Source organism: Pongo pygmaeus, chromosome 4 (assembly GCF_028885625.2).
Source record: "Pongo pygmaeus isolate AG05252 chromosome 4, NHGRI_mPonPyg2-v2.0_pri, whole genome shotgun sequence".
In the NCBI taxonomy this organism is placed as follows: domain Eukaryota; kingdom Metazoa; phylum Chordata; class Mammalia; order Primates; family Hominidae; genus Pongo; species Pongo pygmaeus.
The window spans coordinates 94,586,702-94,609,458 of NC_072377.2; the positions used below are offsets into that span (position 1 = coordinate 94,586,702).

At 34.6% G+C, this 22,757-nt stretch overlaps 1 protein-coding gene across 6 annotated transcripts in view; it reads left to right on the forward strand.

Moving 5' to 3' along the window:
- Window positions 1-22,757, forward strand: part of ADGRV1 (adhesion G protein-coupled receptor V1) — a 593,238-nt gene that overhangs the window by 138,363 nt on the left and 432,118 nt on the right. For 4 of the 6 annotated variants that reach the window (XM_063664978.1, XM_063664980.1, XM_063664979.1 and 1 more), the window contains exons 34-43: window positions 2,629-2,838; window positions 9,344-9,474; window positions 10,064-10,163; window positions 11,060-11,260; window positions 11,903-12,066; window positions 14,475-14,568; window positions 16,634-16,712; window positions 16,839-16,977; window positions 17,923-18,064; window positions 22,026-22,288. In XM_063664978.1, the coding sequence (XP_063521048.1) occupies window positions 2,629-2,838; window positions 9,344-9,474; window positions 10,064-10,163; window positions 11,060-11,260; window positions 11,903-12,066; window positions 14,475-14,568; window positions 16,634-16,712; window positions 16,839-16,977; window positions 17,923-18,064; window positions 22,026-22,288 (1,523 nt within the window). The remainder of the gene's footprint in view (window positions 1-2,628; window positions 2,839-9,343; window positions 9,475-10,063; window positions 10,164-11,059; window positions 11,261-11,902; window positions 12,067-14,474; window positions 14,569-16,633; window positions 16,713-16,838; window positions 16,978-17,922; window positions 18,065-22,025; window positions 22,289-22,757) is intronic. The other 2 variants (XM_054488480.2, XM_063664981.1) reach the window with 1 other exon arrangement.

Sequence of the window (22,757 nt, forward strand, 5' to 3'; positions counted from 1 at the left end):
TTCCATTTGATCGCATCGGCTCCTGAGGCTTCTGCATTCTTCACGTAGTTCTCGAGCCTTGGTTTTCAGCTCCATCAGCTCCTTTAAGCACTTCTCTGTATTGGTTATTCTAGTTATACATTCTTCTAAATTTTTTTCAAAGTTTTCAACTTCTTTGCCTTTGGATTGAATATCCTCCCGTAGCTCGGAGTAATTTGATCGTCTGAAGCCTTCTTCTCTCAGCTCGTCAAAGTCATTCTCCGTCCAGCTTTGTTCCATTGCTGGTGAGGAACTGCGTTCCTTTGGAGGAGGAGAGGTACTCTGGTTTTTAGAGTTTCCAGTTTTTCTGCTCTGTTTTTTCCCCATCTTTGTGGTTTTATCTACTTTTGGTCTTTGATGATGGTGATGTACAGATGGGTTTTTGGTGTGGATGTCCTTTCTGTTAGTTTTCCTTCTAACAGACAGAACCCTCAGCTGCAGGTCTGTTGGAGTACCTGGCCGGCCGTGTGAGGTGTCAGTCTGCCCCTGCTGGGGGGTGCCTCCCAGTTAGGCTGCTCGGGGGTCAGGGGTCAGGGACCCACTTGAGGAGGCAGTCAGCCCGTTCTCAGATCTCCAGCTGCGTGCTGGGAGAACCACTGCTCTCCTCACAGCTGTCAGACAGGGACATTTAAGTCTGCAGAGGTTACTGCTGTCTTTTTGTTTGTCTGTGCCCTGCCCCCAGAGGTGGAGCCTACAGAGGCAGGCAGGCCTCCTTGAGCTGTGGTGGGCTCCACCCAGTTCAAGCTTCCAGGCTGCTTTGTTTACCTAAGCGAGCCTGGGCAATGGCGGGCGCCCCTCCCCCAGCCTCGCTGCGGACTTGCTGCTTGATCTCAGACTGCTGTGCTAGCAATCAGCGAGACTCCGTGGGCGTAGGACCCTCTGAGCCAGGTGCGGGCTATACTCTCCTGGGGCACCGTTTCCTAAGCCCATCGGAAAAGCACAGTATTCGGGTGGGAGTGGCCCGATTTTCCAGGTGCCGTCTGTCACCCCTGGAAAGGGAACTCCCTGACCCCTTGGGCTTCCCGAGTGAGGCAATGCCTCGCCCCTGCTTCGGCTGGCGCACGGTGCGCTCACCCACTGACCTGCGCCCACTGTCTGGCACTCCCTAGTGAGATGAACACGGTACCTCAGATGGAAATGCAGAAATCACCCGTCTTCTGTGTCTCTCGCGCTGGGAGCTGTAGACCGGAGCTGTTCCTATTCGGCCATCTTGGCTCCTCCACACCCTTTATTCATAATTCTATATTTTAGAACAATCTGTTGTATTTGTTGTTTAACTTTTTAAGGCATATACTTTTTTTTTTGGAAACTAATTAGAGCTCATGATACATATGTAATATGCTTTTTGAAACATATAATAATCATGTTTTAGAGTAAATTTTTAAAATTGTATAAAATATTTTTATTATGGTTATTTTCTAGTCAGTGATTTGAGGATTTAGTGGGATATGATATGCTTGACGGAAGATGGGAACAGGTTAGTAATTGGTAACTTTTCTATTTCAAAAGGAATAATGAAAATGTAACGAGGAGGGAGTGGAAATGAAAATATAAAATTAGATTTTTCCAGTGGTTTTGTTAACTACAAAGAAAGTTATATATAAAGAAATAGCATTATATAAATTACTATTACCATGAATTATAACCTGAGCATCACACAAAATGGACTCTATTTTATAGCTATTGCTAACTTAGATTCTTAGATAATGCAGACTCTCTTAAAGCAATCTTGACACCGCTGTATTGATGAAAATGCAGCAAGGTCACAAAAGAGGGAACATGCATTTAATCTCCTTTCTCCTTTTCCCTGCCTTTTCTTTTCTCACTCTTTCATTCTCTCTCCAGAAAGTGGGGAGAAAATAAATAGGGGGCACCTTTGGCTGAACAGCAGAAAGTATTGGATTTAGGGACGTTCTGTGGTGCCCTATCTACTAGATCAAATTGCAAAGTAGATTGCTTGGACTTTGTTGCTGTCACTTGTCCCTTTGAGTTCCTTTTTTGTTTTCTTCCTTCATTGCACTACTTCCTGGAGACTGGTACTTGATGCTGTCATCTCATTGAGTTACTCAAAGATGCATCTCATTTAGGCTGGTTCTTTTGCTCAGAATTTGATATCCCTTTTTAGTTCCTCATTTTGACCACCATTCCCTAAGTGTTCCTGGTTTTTCAGGAAGGTATTGTGTTGATATCTGATTAAAATTATCACAGTAATGCCAGAATGAGAATGAGACTCTACTTTCCTAAAGGGAGTTGTTTCTAAACAGGATACCTTTGAAGCTCTTTTCCTAGCTAGGTCACTGTTCTTGGCTAACAACCAGGAAGTAAAGCCATGATTCTTTGAAACAATTCTACCTTTTAACTTACCCATAATTCAAAATGTCCTTCTCCGCAATCTGTCTTCATTAATGAAATTTTACAGTGTTTGATATGTGAAAAAATATATATATATGTAAAATTAAAATTTGCTTATGTTGCCCGTGATATGGAACTGTTAAAATTCACTCATGTTTTTACTTAACTTTTAAAAATAGAAATTATTTTGGGCCTTTCTGAGTTCTCTGTGTTGGTGATTTCGTTACTTTGGTTTTTATTCCATTGATGTTTTTATAGGTGAAACCAAAAAGACAGTCATTTTAACCATCTTGGATGACTCTGAACCAGAGGATGACGAAAGTATCATAGTTAGTTTGGTGTACACTGAAGGTGGAAGTAGAATTTTGCCAAGGTCCGAAACTGTTAGAGTGAACATTTTGGCCAATGACAATGTGGCAGGAATTGTTAGCTTTCAGACAGCTTCCAGATCTGTCATAGGTCATGAAGGTGGGTTCCTTTTTTTTTAAGCATATTCATTTTCTTTTCTATGGATGTTATCTTTTGTCTAGTTCTTTAAAACTTCTGATATTTTTTCCCTTTCATTATTTTGTTGAACTGTGTGTGTGTTAATCTGCATAGAACTTCTTTGGGAGAAGGCTTTATAATGAACTGTTTAGCCAGATTTAGGAGGCTTGCAAACCAATACCATGTTCTAGCTTGCCGTTCTCTACTGGTGTGATTTTAAGGAAGTTAAACCTGAAATGCTTAGTTTTCCCATTTGTTAAATGATTCAAAATATTACTTCATAGGTTTCTTTGTGAGGATGAAGTGAGCTAATAAAGGTAAAGTGCTTAGCATAGTTCCTGGCAAGTATAATGCATGCCCAAGGGTAGCTGTTGGTATCAAACAGTGAAACATTGGCAACCGGTTAAAAACAAGTAATAGTTTGTAATCAGTGAATATTTTAGCCTGGATTTTATATTGTGTTTGTATATTTTATGAACAAAGTACCAAACCTTATAAAATGTCTTTTTTTCCTTAAAAAACAGTAATTTTCTTGAATTCTTACTTAATATTTTACATCATATGTAGGGTTTTACATAGAGGGGCTAATTTTTGTGTGTTTAAAACAGAACAGTGTTTTTGTCTTTGAGTAAGCCTGTTTTGGGTTAGATAGGTATTGATAGCCTGTGTTTCATTACATAGTTTATCTGGAATTAAAAAAAAATTTTACCTTGAATAGTTAACAAATGAAAAGGATATAGATTATGTACTTGGACATCTATTTAATAGATGAGAAAACAAATTGAGACATAGAGAGATTAAAAGACTTGACAGTGTCAGATGGTTAGTGGCTGTGCCAGAAACAGAATGTATTTTACTGTATTACCTTTTCCCTTACTGTACTTCCAACGTGCAAGTTTATTTATCCATGCAAATATTCGAGCCATTTTCAGTACTCTACTTTTATTAACGGGTTGGAATTGCATGTTGTCATAGCAGTAATGAGTAAAAGTGACTAATTCCATAAATCTAACGTAAAGACAGATCATCAACTATCAAAAAGTTATTTGTAACATAATACAGAGTTACTGCAGGAATAGTTAATAATAATGACAACAGTAACACTTATGGAGTGTTTTCTGTGTGGCAGACACTCCACCTTCATTATTTCACTTAACAGCAGTCCTATGAAATAGGTATAATCGTATACACCAGATTTTCATACAAGGAAACTGAATTTGAGAGGGACTAAATAGCAACAATTATTCAGTGGTAGTGCTTATGCCCAGCTATGTCAAATCCAAAGCCCGTGCTATATAGGGCACCTAGTGAGGAGAGACTTTATTTTGCTTGAACTCGCATCTGCTGCAGAACCTGGCAATGCAGGGACTTTTGGTAAATATTTGAAGTTATTTGAGTTGGAAGCATAATGAATTTGAGTAGCAGTGCCTGTGTGAGGAAAGGAAATTAGTGAGAGAACCTGACTCTGTCTCAGGTTAAAGATGGACATTGGTTAAACATGATAGCTGAAATCTGGAAAATGAATATGATGACTTTTGTGGACAGAGGAAAAAAAGCAAATTATCGGAATGGAACCATGCAGAACATCAGACTAAGGTGCTGGGAAAGAAAAATTACCTGAGAGGAGAGAGAAGCCTTTGCTGGAGAGGCAGGGAGAAACCAGGGAGAGAGTGTGTTTTCAATCAGTTACACTGATTACTCAGTAATCAGTGTGTCTCATGCTAACATGGCCAAAAAAGGGAGTTAGATCTCAAATGGGCCAAATAAAACAGTAGCAATGGTAGATGAATTTTAAAGGAGGTTTGGGGATAGGAAGCAAATATCTAAGGATGACAAACATAGAGGTCTTCAAGGGGTCCTTCTCAGTGTGGCTTTCAGGAGGCTGCCTGTTCAGTGTTTGCTTCTGGTCTGTGACAAGAGGATTGGAAACTCTTACAACAATTTCACTTTGCTGTGATATCCAAAAGTAGTATCTGTGGGCTGGTATTTTGTATGTTTTTTTTGTTTGTGTTAGTTTTTTGCTATTTAACTTATCTAGTCATTTATTTTATTCTGTTTTATAAGAGGGTCAGACTCTGATGGATTAAGGCAAACAAAACAAAACAAAACACAAAGCCCTGTCCTTCACAGCATGAAGTTTTGAGAAGCACTGCTTATTTGCTATGACAGCAAGGAGAGGAGAAACATTGGATAAAACAGATGACAGGGGAGCATTTTGGATTTGTTTTGTTTTGTTGAAGAAATATGGGGAAGGAAAAGAGAATCAAAGTGTTAGTGGTATGGAAGGTACAAACGAGCTGAAATCAGGAAAGGATAGATGAGATTTAAGGAGGGACTTAGAGCTAGACTAGGCATGCGCTTTTCAGCAGTATGATGAAATTTCTTTTCTAAGGAATACAAAACAATTTGGATGTCTAGGATCAATTTAATGAATTTTAACTGTAGGGCCACTAATGTTGTGAAAGTGCATCCTATGAGCCTGGATGGTGGTGCTAGTGGTGAGTTGGAGGGCTCTGAAGACACTGAGGGCCCTCCTGCTGGGTACCACAACATCTTGGAGAAACTGCAGACATGAACACCTACAGTCTCTTTGGCCCAGATGAACTTCACCTGAAAACAATATTGTGGCCTCGTCAGTTTCCAACAGCTAATTATCTGCAGGAGCGGCAAAAAGGAAAGATTAATAATTAAAATAAATGGTCCAAAGGTGTTATTGGTTAAAAATCTGCTTTAGCATATCAATCTAAAACACCAAATTGCTTTTATTGCTGGCATGAGTGCTCCCTAGATTTTTTACATTTTCTACATAAAAGTTGGAGTCAATTTCTATTTTTTGCTAACTTTTTTCTCTTCATTCCTAAGCCTTTTCCTAGATTATAAATTATTTTTTCAAAAACATATTAAGCCACAATAGTTCAATATTTTGTGTATGCTTTATATTACCATGAAAATTGCACAGAGAAATGTGTATCATGATGAGTTTATGAAAGTGAATTAATGAAAACATCATGGTGATTCTTCAGAGATAGCCGCTAAACAAATGGGGTAAAAATAATTGTGCCATGTGAGCTTTTAACAGTGTTAACATTGCTTTTGGCCTAGTGTTGGAGTTTCATTTATGTGATTAGATTTAAAATGTGGACTATGCTGAACTTCTGGCTCTAGAATGCATTTTTGATTCATGGGAGGAATTGCCTTAGTCTCTAACAATGTATTGAATTCTGTAGAATCCTATTTCTATGTTTTGTCCTAATGCAGTTGGAGAGCTGCCCAGTGATAAATATCACTTTCTTTCAAATGTAATGGACAGAATTTAGAAATATGGGACAATGGATTTTACTGTGGTTGCACACTGGGTATAAATGTGCTCTTTATAAATCTGTGCTAGGTGTTTCTCTCAGTCACCCAGCTGAGCAGCATCATAATCATCATGTCATGTTCAATGGATTTTAAATTTTTTCTTCTCTTAGGGACAGTGTGAATCTTTTTTACGCAAAGATTTGAACAAGAAATGTGATTCTTTAAAGAAATATATAGAACCGCTCTACTGGAAACACTCAACTTTTTGTTAACTGTTCTTATTGACAGTCTGTGCTTCACATTATTCATATTCCTATAATTGTTTTATCCCATTTTCTTTTTTATTATAGAGGGCAATTTGGATAGTATACGTATGTCATGTATACACCAATCTATTAAAATATATTTTCTGTATTTTGGTTTTCCATTAGTTTTATGTACATTGTAGTTGGTGTTTATCTTTGTAAAAAGAATTCTGGTCTTGAAAATAAGTGTCTAAAACACTTAGGTTTATTAAAATGCATTCTTCATTCATATTCTTTATCTGCATTAGGTTAGTCCTAGACACCATATAACAGATCTGCTTTAGAGTTGAAATATGTCACTAACTGTTGGTAAACTCTGGATTTCGTATCAAGATGATCATCTGGTTATGTAGTCAGACACTTTGTTAGGTAAGGGTTCTTCTGCCTTTCATCTTGGGCAAATCTAGAAGGCTGTTTAGTACCTAGTAAAGTCTTTGTCATCTAAAAATAACATACTCTCTCTTAAGACTTTTCTTCTGTCTTTTCCCTTAAATTTGGAAGGCTAAGCACTTATTTTTAAGTTTTTCATTTTCCTGTGACTGTTTGACTTTTCATCCTGGCAGAAGGTATCTTTCTGATATGTCCAGTCATTTTTTCCAGGAGGCATTTTAAATGGACCTGGCTCCTGGGAGTCTGCAATAAAGAGACAGAATAAATACCTCCCTTTTGATTATTGCTTAGAAAAAATTTCACACTATTCTTGCTGTTGACGTGATACATTTTCACTAGGCTTACAAGATTATGTGTTTAAGAAATACTTCATTTATCTTTTATTTATATGTGCTTCTCTATGTGCATGTGTGTGCGCATGTGTTTGTGTATATGTGTGTGTGTATCATACTTCAAATTATATTTTTGCAGTATTTTCTTGTAAGTTACTTTCATAGTAACTTTTTAAATTTTCAGAGGGGATATTGATGAAGTAGTATTAGACTTTGAGTGTTTTTAGATGCAGTAAGTTTGTCTGAATATTTTACTTTCTTTTCTCCTAAGCATTTTATTTTTACTTTTACCTAAAAATGATGTATTTATTCCCAAATCTCTATGTCTAAACTTGCAACTGCAATTTTATTATTGTGATTATAGATTACCCTTCAACATGGAAATTTTTTGACCTGCATTTTGTTTTCTTGCCATTTGTGTTCTCTTTGCACTTTAGTACTTAATTAAACTTCCGTAATTTTCTTTTTGAACCATTAACAAATTTTGTGATTTGAAAAGTTTGAAAACCACGACTCTTATGAAAGAGTCACCAGACAACACTGTAGGTGAAATAGCTTAATAACTTCAAGGATTTTTCTATGCTTTTTAGTAATAAATTTTTGTTTTTCAATATTCCAAACTTGCTGTATAAGAAATTCTATATATTGTACAATAGAGAGACACCAGAGTTTCATAGTAGTGTCTATATTTTGTTCACAAGTTTTACAAATACAAAATTTTTAAATGGTATGCTAGCAATGGCTGACTATACATAGTGTTTCATTTTCATCCCAATCTTTGGACAATCTGATCTAGAAATTCCTGTGCTTTTAAAAGATAAATCTAAGACATAGTCTACTAATGTGATGGTAACTAAATTTTTTTGTATTGACACACTTAAAATGTGTTTTAAGAAGTCTTTCTAATGCTTTTGTTTATATTATCCACTCTCCTTAAAATGTTCATTTTGTTAAAATTGTCTTTAAATTTAGTATGAAAAATTATTTTGTGTTTTTAAATTGAAATTAAGATAGTCTCTAAATTAATTAATTCATGATATTTTAAGAAATCTTCCTATAAGAAATATTTGTTTAGTTGTCTTCAGAAATAAAAAATGTGGCAGTTTAAAAAATACTTGAAAATGGTGTTTAAATTTTATTGCTTTATTTCTACTTTTTAAAAAATGTTTGAAGATATTACTTATATACACAAAAGTTACTTGGATAGCTAACTGAACTAAAACTAACCAAAAGTGACATTTTTAGTGAATGTTTGTGGTTTTTAACTATATGTCTATGCTATACAATTTGATTAAGGATGTTGTCTTCCAAATCTTTTTAAACATCATTCTATCTTTGCATAATAATATTTTTTTAGTGATACAGTTCATTGGTATTTCTTAGCTGTGTTCATCATCATATAAAGCTAGTGAATTGAGCATATTTTCAACAAGTCATATGGCCATTAGCACGCTCCCTAACAGCTTACTTTATGCTTTTAGCAATTTGAAAGACATGTTATGATTTTCTTCACTTTTGTAAAGTATTATATGGGGATAAAAGCCAGGAATAGAAGAGATCTAAAATATCTCCATCATCCAGGAAGGATAACTGTAACTTTGGCAAAGTTACAGATGTTGATGTACAGATTTGACACCTTTCCTTTGTATTTCTTTTTATAAAACAAAATCATTGATGGTATATGTAAGTTACAACTAAAGAAATGTGATTTTCAGGTATTTGCAAGCATTTTTATGCATGCATTGTGTAAAATCACATTGCATATCAGTGTAAGGATTTGTGCCCTTTTGAAAAGTGAAGGAAAAATTTACTTGTGTTACTATCATGAGGACTTTATTATTTTCTTTAATTTACAGAACACTTATGTTCTGGTGCATGTTTTGGAGTGTATAAAAGTTTGTGTTTCCCGTTTTAGCATGTGCTTTTGTAACTTTTACATATTGAATTTCCTGAAGTTCTACTAAATTGAAGTATTTAGAAGTGGGATAATAAACAATAAGCATGTATAAAGCTTCTAGAAAATTCAAAACAAAACAGCTTTGTAATGTTCTTGGGAAAGGTGCTGTAATAGTTGCATGCTTGGGATTTGGGTTTTGTGGAGTTCAAATGTGAAGTTTATTTTCCATTAAGCATTTATCAATTTACACATTTTACTTGCAGGAGAAATTTTACAATTCCATGTGATAAGAACTTTCCCTGGTCGAGGAAATGTTACTGTTAACTGGAAAATTATTGGGCAAAATCTAGAACTCAATTTTGCTAACTTTAGCGGACAACTCTTCTTTCCTGAGGTAATACTGCAAAGAAAAGTCGATCACAAATATCTAGAAAGAATGCTATATTTTGAGGAAAATGGGATAGAAAAGCAGCACTATTGTAGTTATTATCTTTCTCTCTTCTCCAGACCTACTTCGTATGAATTCTTTGATGATGTATTTGATTGTTTTTATCTTCCTTCCCATTGCCTCAATATTAAGCCAAGCCAATATTACCCTCTGCCTTGAGTGGTACATTGGACTTTTAATGACTAGTGTCCCTGCAGCCCTTGTCTTCTTTTCTCTGCTCCAGTTTTTTCTATTCACCATTGTTGTAGAAACCTCTCCAACTTTGTGCTTTGAGATTTCCAATAGTGCTACATTGCTCAATGAATAAGATTTACGTTTATTAGCTCAGCATTCAAGATCTTCCACAATTAGCCCCTGTCTGCTTGGAGCTTAGGTTGCCATGAGTCAGTGGTTTTTATTTATTTATTTTTACCACAGAACTTTTGTTTAAATGAAAATGTTTGCCTGAACAATTTATAAGGTGAATAAAAATAAAGCAGGAGATAGTTCATATTCAATAACGACAGAGGGACTGATTTCTTTCTGTATGACATAGGGGTTGTTGAATACAACATTGTTTGTACATTTGTTGGATGACAACATTCCTGAGGAGAAAGAAGTATACCAAATCATTCTGTGTGATGTCAGGACACAAGGTAATTCAGAATTTAATTTTAATTTTTTTTGGTATATACTTTTCGTAAAAGAAAGAAAATTGTTGTTATCTCTGTATTTAACAATTAGATGCATACCAATTTTTAAAATGTTACTTTATTATGTGTCCCCTAGAAATGTTAGATCTAAAAAACATTAGCACCATATGGGAATACTTATCTTTATAGACTAGAGAAAAAAGCCCTGAAACGTTTTGCTAAATAGTTACTTACGAATAAAATTCATTTCCGAAGGTAGAATTTTTGGAAATTAATTTGAGACTTACAAGCCAATTTGAATTTTGGACCAATTATATGGATACATCAAATTTAGTCTTTTTTTTTTTTTTGCGACAGGGTCTCACTCTGTCACCAGGCTGGAGTGCAGTGGCACAATCTCAGTTCACTGCAGCCTCCGCCTCCCGGGTTCAAGCGATTCTCCTGCCTCAGTCTTCTGAGTAGCTGGGACTACAGGTGTGCACCACCACGCCCAGCTAATTTTTGTATTTTAGTAGAGACGGGGTTTCACCATGTTGGCCAGGATGATCTCAATCTCTTGATCTTGTGATCCGCCTGCCTCACCCTCCCAAAGTGCTGGGATTACGGGCGTGAGCCACCACACCCGGCCCAAATTGATTCATTTTTAAGCAAATTATCTGGGTACTTTCCTCAGTTTCTATTCAATCTCTATAATTCTGATAACCAATATAACCAATAATGTCAGTAATATGTGAAGTGAAGAAATTCATGATCCTCCACCTGAAAGAAAAATGGAATGTGGCTTTTGTTAACCTGAACATTTGTTAGAGAAGTAAATAGAACACTTTTGATTACCTTAATGTTTCAGAGAGTGAGGTTATGTTTCCAGCGATTAAAAGCTAATGCCAAATCACTGTTAGATTCCTCCCTGACATTTTTAGGAGTTCCACCAGCTGGAATCGCCCTGCTTGATGCTCAAGGATATGCAGCTGTCCTCACAGTAGAAGCCAGTGATGAACCACATGGAGTTTTAAATTTTGCTCTTTCATCAAGATTTGTGTTACTACAAGAGGCTAACATAACAATTCAGCTTTTCATCAACAGAGAATTTGGATCTCTAGGTTTGTGTTACTCTAGAATGAATGGGGTTTCCAGGCAAGTGCTTATTAATATTCTACTTGTGTGGATGAAAGCCATTGCTAAAATAAATCAGGGACAGGAGAAAATATTTCTTCATTCAGGACAGAACTTTATAACTTCTTTATCTTTGAAAAGATTAAAGGAATTATCTATTTTCACAGAAATGCTGTGTAATTAACAAACATAACATTTCAGCAGCATACAGTAATTTAGGCTGTGGGTCTACTAATCTACGCTGGGCTTGGCCATGGGTGGCTCTATTCCATATGTCTGTCATTCTTCTCTGGGAACCGATGGTAGCACAAAAGACCAAGTGAAAATGTGTAAGGCCCCCTGAGGTCTAGGGTTAGAACCAGCACATCATCATTTTTACCTTGTTCTGTTGGCCAAAACAAGTCACATATCCAAATTCAAAGTCTAGAGGCAGGGAAATATGCTTTTCCCACAGTGAGACACCCATGAACCATCACATGTAAAGATTATGGATATAGGAAGGGGTGAGGAATTGGGACCAATAATACTAGCTACTAAAGTTGCTTTTAGGAAAGGCAAAAAATTCACAATGGGATATTATCGTAAACATTTAGATAATTATAAAACATTTTTGCAACCTATTCAATTAGGAGCTATCAATGTCACATATACCACGGTTCCTGGAATGCTGAGTCTGAGGAACCAAACAGTAGGAAACCTAGCAGAGCCAGAAGTTGATTTTGTCCCTGTCATTGGCTTTCTGATTTTAGAAGAAGGGGAAACAGCAGCAGCCATCAATATTACCATTCTTGAGGTAAAACTCTTTTTTTTTTTTTTTTTGTATCTTAGGGGGAGATAGTTTAATAAGACTTTTTTTTATTGTACTTTAAGTTTTAGGGTACAAGTGTGCAATGTGCAGGTTTGTTACATATATACATGTGCCATGTTGGTGGTTAACTCTAAAACTCTTATATATTTTTACTTATTATTGTATTAAACCTGAAGTAACTACATAGAAGGTAGAAATTGATGGAAGAGTCTGTCTATAACATGTAAGTGGTAACATTTAGTAACACACTTCTAGTAACTTTGCATTTTAAGACATCAAGTTTCATGAAAACTAAGTTTACCTGAGTTTTTTTCTATTATTAAAAAAAAACAAATTACTCTGACTTTAATATCAGGTTTGGACACTCTACAATTATAATACCAGAAACTTGGTGAATTCTTTTCTGCTTGTTCCCCCTGCTGGTACCTTTAAATCATCGTATTTCTTTTCTTGATTTTGTTGTTGTTGTTGTTTTAATCATACAGGGGTTTCTGTTCTTGTTTAGATAGACAGGCCTGCTGTTATGTATTTTATTATAGACATGTCCGTGATAAAGAATTTTCTTAGGGCAGTCCCCTTTGAGATGCCATAGACCTAAGAGATTTCAAGGAGTATTTTGATTACTTCAAAGGATTCTTTGGACCAGAAAATCCATGTATGTCAGAATCTTTGTTGGTAGTAGGACCGCTTAAATTAGAGATAGGGAGAAACTCACTAGAGGCAGATGGCACAAAATGCGATTATGGTTACATTAAGCTTAACATAATCATTAGTGATTGAAATTGCATTTTAAATAATTTTTCACATTGTGGAATCTCATGTTGTTTTGGGACTTAGTGTATCAGTTACCTAAATACATTTCCAAGAGGTTTATAAAAATGGTACTCATGGAGTGAGTAGGAGATAGTGTGTAGGACAGGGGAAGGGAAAGAGGGAGAAAGCATGAATATTGCAGTTGAAAAAATATTTTTCAATTACTATGTATTTTGGGAGTTCTATTTTAAAATGTATTTTATTATCTTGGAGGCTTGTACTTTTACAAAATTATAAGTGGTGAAAACCGTCTACCAACTGAAGTCAGTAACTTATTTTGTTGATTACTGTGGCACTGTGACCTAATATAACAGTATAAAAATTCCAAAGCTGTAAAATTAAAGGTAATATTTTGTCAGTATATGGGATATAACACAAGATTTGATAAAGCTTTCAAGTAAGTTATCTTTCAAATGTATACTCTATTAATAACAATATAAATAAATGGATTGATTATTCCTTAGATATGTTAGTTTTTAAAGCAGAGAATACACAGTCACCCTTCTTTTCTCTGAGGAGTCTAGATTTTTTTGAACATGGGGTTTTTGGTTCCACCTTTATTTGTTCCTAGATCTTTGCAACCTTTTCTGCTCCCTGAGTAGCACTAAGATTAAGAGACTGCAGGCCTATGCATATAGGAGCAAGCTGCCCTGGGGAGTAGTAGGGAGGAAGTATTGCATGGGGGGTGGGGGACAGTAAGAGCAGCACAGCAGTCCTTCTATGTCACTGACCTTGTAACTCATGTTGGTCCATATATTACATAAGACAATCTAGAAACCATGATTTTCACTTATATTTTCACATGGAAACATGACTCCATTAAATAAAGTGAGGAGAAAAGCATATGTTGGTGAGTGTGTACTGACATTATATATGCATAAATATACACACATATTGTGTTTCTTTGTAAATATTGACAGCTGGCTGATCACTCTTGACATGGATTTTGCTAATCCTTATGTTTTTGGTATCTGCCTTGTTTTCATTGCTATTATGTGGACTGGTGATTAATAATAATAGCTATTAATTTTAAAGCATTTTCTCTAGGCCACTCTGCACATATGATTTGTAATCATTATTACAGTCTTCCACCCAAAGGAGCTATTATTGCCCCATTATAGAGATAATAGAATTGGAGTCCTAAAATTTAAGTAACTTACTTAAAATTATAGAATTTGGTACTAGGCCTCCTTGAACTGCAGAGCCATTTTTTTTCGTGGTATTGTATTCCTCCTTCTACACATTGGATATTAAGGTAATTTAAAATGTTTTGTTCATATTATGCTTAAAATAATTAGGCTTATATATTTATATAATTGGTTTACATATTATATAAATCTAGATTAAAATTGTTAAAATATTTAAGTGGTTTCATGTGGGTCAACCTAATTACTTCCTATACAACCAAGTATAAGTTTAATACTTTTATGTTTATTTTTTCTAATTTACATCTGTCTACTTTATGGTTGCATTTTTGTATCTTCTGTATACTAATTATACAGTTTAATTTAAAAACAGTTTCTAAGGGTTAATTACTTTGAGAGTATAACTAAAGGAATTTAATGGTGTAATTTTTTCAGGATGATATACCAGAGCTAGAAGAATATTTCCTGGTGAATTTAACTTATGTTGAACTTACCATGGCTGCTTCAACTTCATTTCCTCCCAGACTAGGTATGAGGGGTTTCTTGTTTGTTTCTTTTTACTCACTTCAAATGAGATGAAGAAACTTCATTTTTGAATCAGAAGTGATCATTGTGCTGTTTTGTTAATCTTGGCTATGTGTTAAAATATGATGGGCTTTTATATTTATTTTTGATACTCTCATATATTGCAGTTTTTACCATGAACAATGTAAAGACATTAAAAATTATTGTGTGATGTTCTTTAAATTTTACAACTATTTTATAAACAAATTTGTAATCCTCAAAATAGCTCTTTGGAAGGTATTTTCCTTTCATTTTCTTTTAAAATTAGCTGTTTTCAGTAGATCTCCAAACTCTCAGATGTTTTTATTTTCTTTTAGGTTAAGCAGTGCTAATGTTTGCTTCTTTGTTGCTTTGTTGTGTTCTCTGCTTCTTTTTTGACCTTTTATCTTTTTCTTTTCATGCTTTTAGAAAAGACTCAGTTAATTCATTACAGACTGAAAGGTAAAACCTGAACCTTGGTACAAACTTATCTAGATTCCTTTGAAAAGATGTATTCCTATGTTTAAACACAAACTCCTCTTTCAGTGTGGACATTTACTACTGGGAAATTTTGTCTGAAGCCTGTAGGTGTGATGGCCCAATAGAGGGTGGTGCTGAGTTGGTTAGAAGGAGTGCTGGACAGAGGAAAGTTAATTTGGATTAAAGGAAGAGAAGCATGGCCAGGAGCAGTGGCCTGGGAAACAGGCATTCCTCATTCATTTCTGAAGCTCACTGTGATAACTTTGAAAATATAGAAAGGAAATAATCAGTTTCTAACCTATTGTTTGAATAGTTTCAGTTCTTTTGCTAAAGAAATAGATGATTCCAATGAGTCAGCTGTTTACATCAAGTATTATTACAAAATAATTATTATTCACACTAAGACAACTAACAAAACAATTCATATTTCTTTCATCCTCTTACTGAGATAATTTGAATAGTTAACTTCTGTTGAGTGGTTTCTAATGCTCCTATTTCAAGTACTTTGTACATTAGTAATGTCATTACTTACATCTTCTCATTTTACAGATGAGGTAGCTTAGGCTAAGAGAAGCTGCATGATATGCCCCAAATCACACAGCTAGAAAGTGGTAGAGCTGGCTTCAATGGTGTGGTCTGATTTTAGAATCTCTGCTTTTTAGCCTCTTGTCTGATGGACGCAAACCCTGATTTTATATGCTTTCCTGGACAGTGTTGTTCTTTTCACTCTACAGAGAATTACACTCTCCCTACCCTTTCCCCATCCAGGCAGCTACCGTAAGTGTACTAGACTAAGGTAGCACCTCTGAAATTTAAAAGGTAAAGAACAAAGTATTAAAAACAAACATCAAAACCAAACCAAAAAACCAATCAGGAGTAGGATTAGTTAATATTTTAAGACTAGCCCAGGAGCAGGGTTCGTAATATGTTAAGACTGAAACCAAAAAGCCAACCAGGAGCAGAGTTAGTTAATATTTTAAGGTATTAGTAACATACTAAGTTTGGTGGATAGAATAAAAATAAAAAGGGAAGATAAGTTTACTTTGATATTAATCTCTCTTGACTTCACCAAACTTTTTCCCAATCTTTCCCACGTGTCTCTACTTCTGCTTGTGTCCATGTCTCTCTGTGTCTCTTTTGCACACCTCTTTTTTCTGCATCTTTCCTTGCACTTCTCTTTTCATTTATTTTTCATTTTTTTTGCTCTTTCTACTCCTTCCAACTGTCCCCATTTTCCTTTCCTCCTGAAATAGTGATATTATAGAATAGAGATGCCAAATATGTTTTAACTAATTAAAATAATAGAAAAAAATAGTAATCTCAGTTGTTTATTATTTTATACTGTTCCCAGTTGATTAAATTTCTATAAATCAGTGGCTCTTGTTAGCCAAAAGTGTCCTTATTCAGATGTGATAAGCATTGTCTCTTTTTCTTAAACATCTTTTGAGTAATGTTGATAATACCTGTACATTATGAATTATATAATTTCAAGGGGACTGTCTTCAAATCCTATATCAAAAATATTTTTAATAATTTATATGTATTTTAAGATATGCTTCTATTTTTTTTAGATTCAGAAGGTTTGACTGCACAAGTTATTATCGACGCCAATGATGGGGCCCGAGGTGTAATTGAATGGCAACAAAGCAGGTACGGCCAAGGCTGCATGAGAACCCTCTTCTGGGTTTCATATTATTTACTATCTACCAAATAAAAGTTTATAAGGGAAAAATTAATGTTTTTTGTTTGTTTGTTTGTTTTTTTACTATATTATAGGTTTGAAGTAAATGAAACCCATGGAAGTTTAACATTGGTAGCCCAGAGGAGCAGAGAACCTCTTGGCCATGTTTCCTTATTTGTGTATGCTCAGAATTTGGAAGCACAAGCGGGGCTGGATTATATCTTCACCCCAATGGTGGGTCTCAAAATCTATCACAGATGACTTTTACAAATTGTTTTATAATCATTATTCCTTGAGAATTACAGTGATTTAGTTCCCATATAAATAAATTATTCTTAAAAACCATTGTATATTTCACAGTAAATTAGGACAGAAGATTTCCACATGGTAAAATAGTTCCCTTAACTATTTCAGTAAATATAAATTGAATTTTCATTACTATTCTAAATATTATTCTGTATGCATTAACTATTTCATTACAGTATTTGATACTAGAGAATACAAGCTGTAATATTAAAGAATTTATATCATTAGATAATCTTCCCAGAATGTTTCTTAAACTTCTTGAAAATTGTAACTCTTTCATTTCTTAGTTTTTGCTCACTGAAACACGTTTAGTGTTTTAAAATACTTTTACTTGGTCTCTTCATGCCTTTTATTTCTTAGCCAAATGTTTACTTTCTTCTCTTCTCCTATAATTTTTTTGGAGACAGAGTCTCGGTCTATCAGGTTGGAGTGCAGTGGTGCGATCTCGGCTCACTGCAACCTCCACCTCCCAGGTTCAAGCAATTCTCCTGCCTCAGCTTCCCGAGTAGCTGGGATTACAGGTGGCCACCACCATGCCTGGCTAATTTTTTTTTTGTATTTTTAGTGTATTTCACCATGTTGGCCAGGCTGGTCTGAAACTCCTGGCCTAAGTGATCAGCCTGCCTGGGCCTCACATAGTACTGGGATTACAGGCGTGAGCCACTGCACCCAGCCCCCTCATAATTTTTACTTTTTTAAACTTAATGTTGCCAATTTAAATAAAAAGATATAAACCAAAATATAAGGAAACAAAATTCAATGTAAAATAGCTTATTCTTTATATTCACAACTATATTGTATTTCTTTCCAAACATTCTATAGAAACTCAGTGTATATAAATATAATACATTCTGCTTTTACCTTTTTGACCAGATTCTTCATTTTGCTGATGGAGAAAGGTATAAAAATGTCAATATCGTGATTCTTGATGATGACATTCCAGAAGGAGATGAAAAATTTCAGCTGATTTTAACAAATCCTTCTCCTGGACTAGAGCTAGGGAAAAATACAATAGGTAATTAATAATTTCTTATAAACAGCTTCCTCTCCTTCATGCTGGGTTCCTTGATATGGGGGAAGATGTAAAGGAATTAGAAAGTCTTGGTGGTTTTCTGTGCTTATAATAAGAATGATTTTAAGTTAGAGCATTTCAGAATTCCTGTGTCTGTGTAACAGTGCCTCTCGTTTGTGTATGTTCATGTATATATGCATGTATGTAAAAGACAAACTAGGTTGATACTACAGGTAATATTATTTCCTTAGTTATTGTAGGATTATTTAATTTGTAGATGTCTTTCCTTTGGAATCTGAATTTTGTTCTGGTTTCCTACTTAGCAATAGAAGGAATTACAAAGGTAGTTCCTTTAGTGTCATCTACTCTGTAGTATTTCCGCATAGTGTTGAGGTATACTGATACTTCAGACAGATTATGGGAGCCATAATTCTTTGGTTGGAACAGTTTGATATTGTTGCTAAGAGTCATCCTACTCCATTGCTTGATAGGTATTGTGCTGACTGTTCAGAGAAGGTAAGAAAGAGACAAAGGAGAAAACTCGGAAACATACAGAACTTGAGGGTTGGATGGGCTCTTAAAAAGTCACTTCTGTTCCTTCTGATGATAGACAAGCCAAATGTATTTCAAGGATTGAATGCTGACTGACCCTTCAAACTCCTGTTTTAGTCAGTGGCTGAGCTGGTTTTTTTTAAAAAAAATTTTAGTTTGATGAATATTTGCATTCCTAAATTATCGGCCTTTATGGAGAAATTTGATTTGTAGTAGAAAATATAAAAGAATTCTGAGTAACCCAAGGATTGGTTTTTACTTTTCTTGCTATTTTGATAAACTACATTGATATTTCTAAGTCCCCAGAAGTCTTTTTTTTTTTAGGCTGTGGCTGTTGTTTCAAGTTCAAAGATTATATGTTTGAGATCAAATCATTTTCTTGTAGAACATAGTGGGCTGGTAAAGGGTTGTACGAATGGATACCATGTGTTGGTTGAGAATAGTCTATGTACAAATAACAGAAAACCCAATGCAAATGGATTTAAACACATATAATTTATTGGTTTATTTAACCTGAGAATACAGCGACATATGGCTTTAGATGAGGCAGGAGCAGGACTTAATGCTGCCAGAGATCCTGAGGTTTTCTGTCTCTTTTCTTTGCCTTTTGGAATATTGGCTTCATTGCAAGGCTAACGTTATTCATTGTCATAAGATGGTGATCAGGACCATTCTTCTGCATTTCATATAACAAGAAAGAGAGTATTCAAATTCATGCATTCCTATAAGTTCCTCATAAACATCTGATTGAAATTACATAGGTTACATGCCCACCTCCATGAGTAGGAGAAAGGAATATATTACTGGGCTCTCTCAAGGTTACTTTATGTTTGTAATTTTCTATTTTTAAAGATTAAAAAATTCCTCAGAGCAATAAGTGCTTTGACAGTGAGTCGTTTCTTAAACCATGCCCCATTGATTGACCTTGAGACTATTTCCAAACCCTTATAAAGTTTCAATAAATATCCTTTTACATAAATCTCTGTATATGTGGATAATTAAGATTATCTGTTGAGTAATATGCATGTTGAGTGAAAGCACTCATCCACTGCCTTCTGTGTTAGTTACATTTCAATGTGTACATATACAATAGTTTCTCTATATCCTTACCAGCAATTTCTTTAGTCTTTAAATTTTTATATGCCATTTCTAATGACTGAAAAATATGTGGTTGTATTATACATTATTGTGCATTTTTTCTTTCATTTTCCTGTTTGTTAGTGAGCTTGACACTGGTTTTTTTTTTTTTACTTTGTCATCCTGTTTTTTGTATCCCCTATGTACTTTCCTGTGGTTTTTGCTTTACTGGTTTGTAGGAATAGTTATATATTTTGAATTCAACCCTTTGCCTCTTAAATATATTGCAGATATTTCTCCCAGTCTGTCATTTATCTTTTATTATAATGTCTCTTATTATAAAAATTTTTTTAAATTTAAAATATCAAATATTTTCTGATATACTTTTAAATCCTACTTAGGTCTTTTCACCCAAATGCTATAAAATATTTTACTATATTTTTCTACTATTTTCATTGTTTTGATTTTTATTTACATTATTGCACATATAAGGAATTTATTCCTTGGTAGTGTGTGAGGCAAGGATACAACTTCATTTTTCTTCTAAAATGTAGAAAATAATATACCCTAATATCGTACAGAGAATGAAACATCCATTAGCCATTAATTTTCAACATAAAATATCTACCCTTCTTTTTTTCCTTTTTTTAATCCATCTACCTATCATTTTCCTGAACTCTGTTTTGTTCTATTTGCCTATTTATGTGCTAATAGCATACTGTTTTATTTATCATAGCCTTGAAGTACATTTTGCTAGTTTTTCACGCCAAATATTTTTCTTTTTCTTTCTCTAAATTATCTCACCTATTCCTTAAAAAAGTCTCTTTCATATGAACATTAGATTCAAGCTGAGATCTATAAAACAAACAAACAATTTTGATTGGGGTTGAATTAAAATTGTGGATTAATTTGGATGGATTTGACATCACTATAATATTGAGTTTTCCGATTTAGAAATATAAAATGCTTCTCCAGTAATTTAGATCTTTTATACCATTGCCTTCCCTTGTGTTCTCTCAAAACTGAACTATAAGACAAGGATTTGGACAAGGATTTAGTTTATTTGAGAGGTGATCTCTGGAGGCCTGATGAGAAATGAGGAGGTGAGAGAGAGGAAAGCTGATACATGATGTCCTAATGAGCAGTACTGCTGTGGGCAACTGACACTCAGTCCTGCTGGTGTTCCTCTTAGACACTGGGTTGAATGAAGCTTAGGACTATCCCATGACAAGGAAAGAAATCTGGGCTGTTCATTCACCAGCTCCTATTTCTGATCATTTGAGAGTTGCTCTTGGGTGTTAATGACCTTACGCCTGCATGGGCTGCTGCTGTCTTCAGGTAGAGAGAGACCACTGGGCAAATAGGAACTGCTGCAGGTGACTTTAGAGTGGGTGAAAGGGAGGTGCTGACAGTGTCTGCCCCAGTTATACATTAAAATTTTGTGATTTTCTTCATATAGGTTTTATAGTTTTTACATTAGGCTAATTTCTAAGTATTGTTGCTATTGTGAATAAGGTCTACTTTTCTTTTTTTTTTAAATAGCTGATCTTTAGAGATATTATAATAGTCTTTAAGAATGTGTGATCTGAAGCAGACTTCCTGACTTTGTGCACCAGGTCTGCCACTTCCCAGCTTGTAAACTTCTTCAAATTACCTGAGTGTGCTTCAGTCATAGATTCTGTAAAATGAGAATAATAATATAATCAATATCATAGGGTTATTGTGAGAATTAAGAGAGTTAATATAGGTTAAGCAATTAGTAAGTTCCTAATAGTATTAATTGTAATTATTATTAATGTAAGTGACAGTAAAAAATAGAACACTCTTGATTTGTGAAGGTTACTCAGCTTGCTTTGTGTTCTTACTATAGTTCTAATATTTTCTCTTACATTTTCTTAGTAGACAATCATGTCATCTAGAAAATAGTGACAGTTCTGACTCTTTCCACTACTTTTACAGGTGTTATCTGGCTGATAGCCCTGGGACACTGTTAAATAGTAGCAATTATGACAGACATTATTATTTTGTTTCTGTTTTTAGTGGGAATGCTGCTAATGTTTCAATATTTGATATTTGTTGTTGACTTCTGAGAGATACTGCTTCATCAGGTTAAGGAAGCTGCCTCTTATCCCAAGATTACTGAGTATTTTTCTGTCATGAGTGAATATGTTATTTTATTAAATCCTTTAAAAAATTTTGTCATTTTTAAGATATTCTTAAGACAATCACCTTAGGTAAAGAGTTGGCCTAGTTTTCAATTAGACATCCACACTTTTTTCAGCATTTATAACCTCTTCTATTTTCATTTGTTGCTTTAATATTTTTATTTTGGCAGCCTTAATTATTGTCCTTGCTAATGATGACGGCCCTGGAATTCTATCATTTAACAACAGTGAGCACTTTTTCCTAAGAGAGCCAACAGCTCTCTATGTCCAGGAGAGTGTTGCAGTATTGTACATTGTTCGGGAACCTGCAGAAGGATTGTTTGGAACAGTGACAGTTCAGTTCATTGTGACAGAAGTGAATTCCTCAAATGAATCTAAAGATCTGACTCCTTCCAAAGGCTACATTGTTTTAGAAGAAGGTGTTCGATTCAAGGTACAGTAAGAAGCTTTAATGAGAATGGAAGTTTATCTTTAGTATTTACAAAATAAATTTCTCTTAGATGAGCACTCAAGTCCTAGAATGAAAAAACAATACTTCCAGCTTAGGTGTTAGATAAAGACATGATTGATTTACTATGTGACAAGTGCTATAGTTCTATTTACTCTGTATAAAGCGCAACTGGAAAAATTAACTATTAATAGGGTAAAAGAATATGCAAATAATAAAGAAAATATATGTATGGCTATTTTAAATTTTCAGCACATTTAAATTGCGTATGTCACTTTATATTGTGTATAAACCATATAAAAGAAAACCCAAGCGAATTTTTGTAAACGTTAAGTCCCAGCCAATCATTAAGTCCCAGCCAATCATTTCCCTTTTGCCACATTTTTGCTGAACAAAATGTAACTGCTTACTTCAGACTGCTTGTTTGACAACAAGAATAGTTTATTGGAGAAAA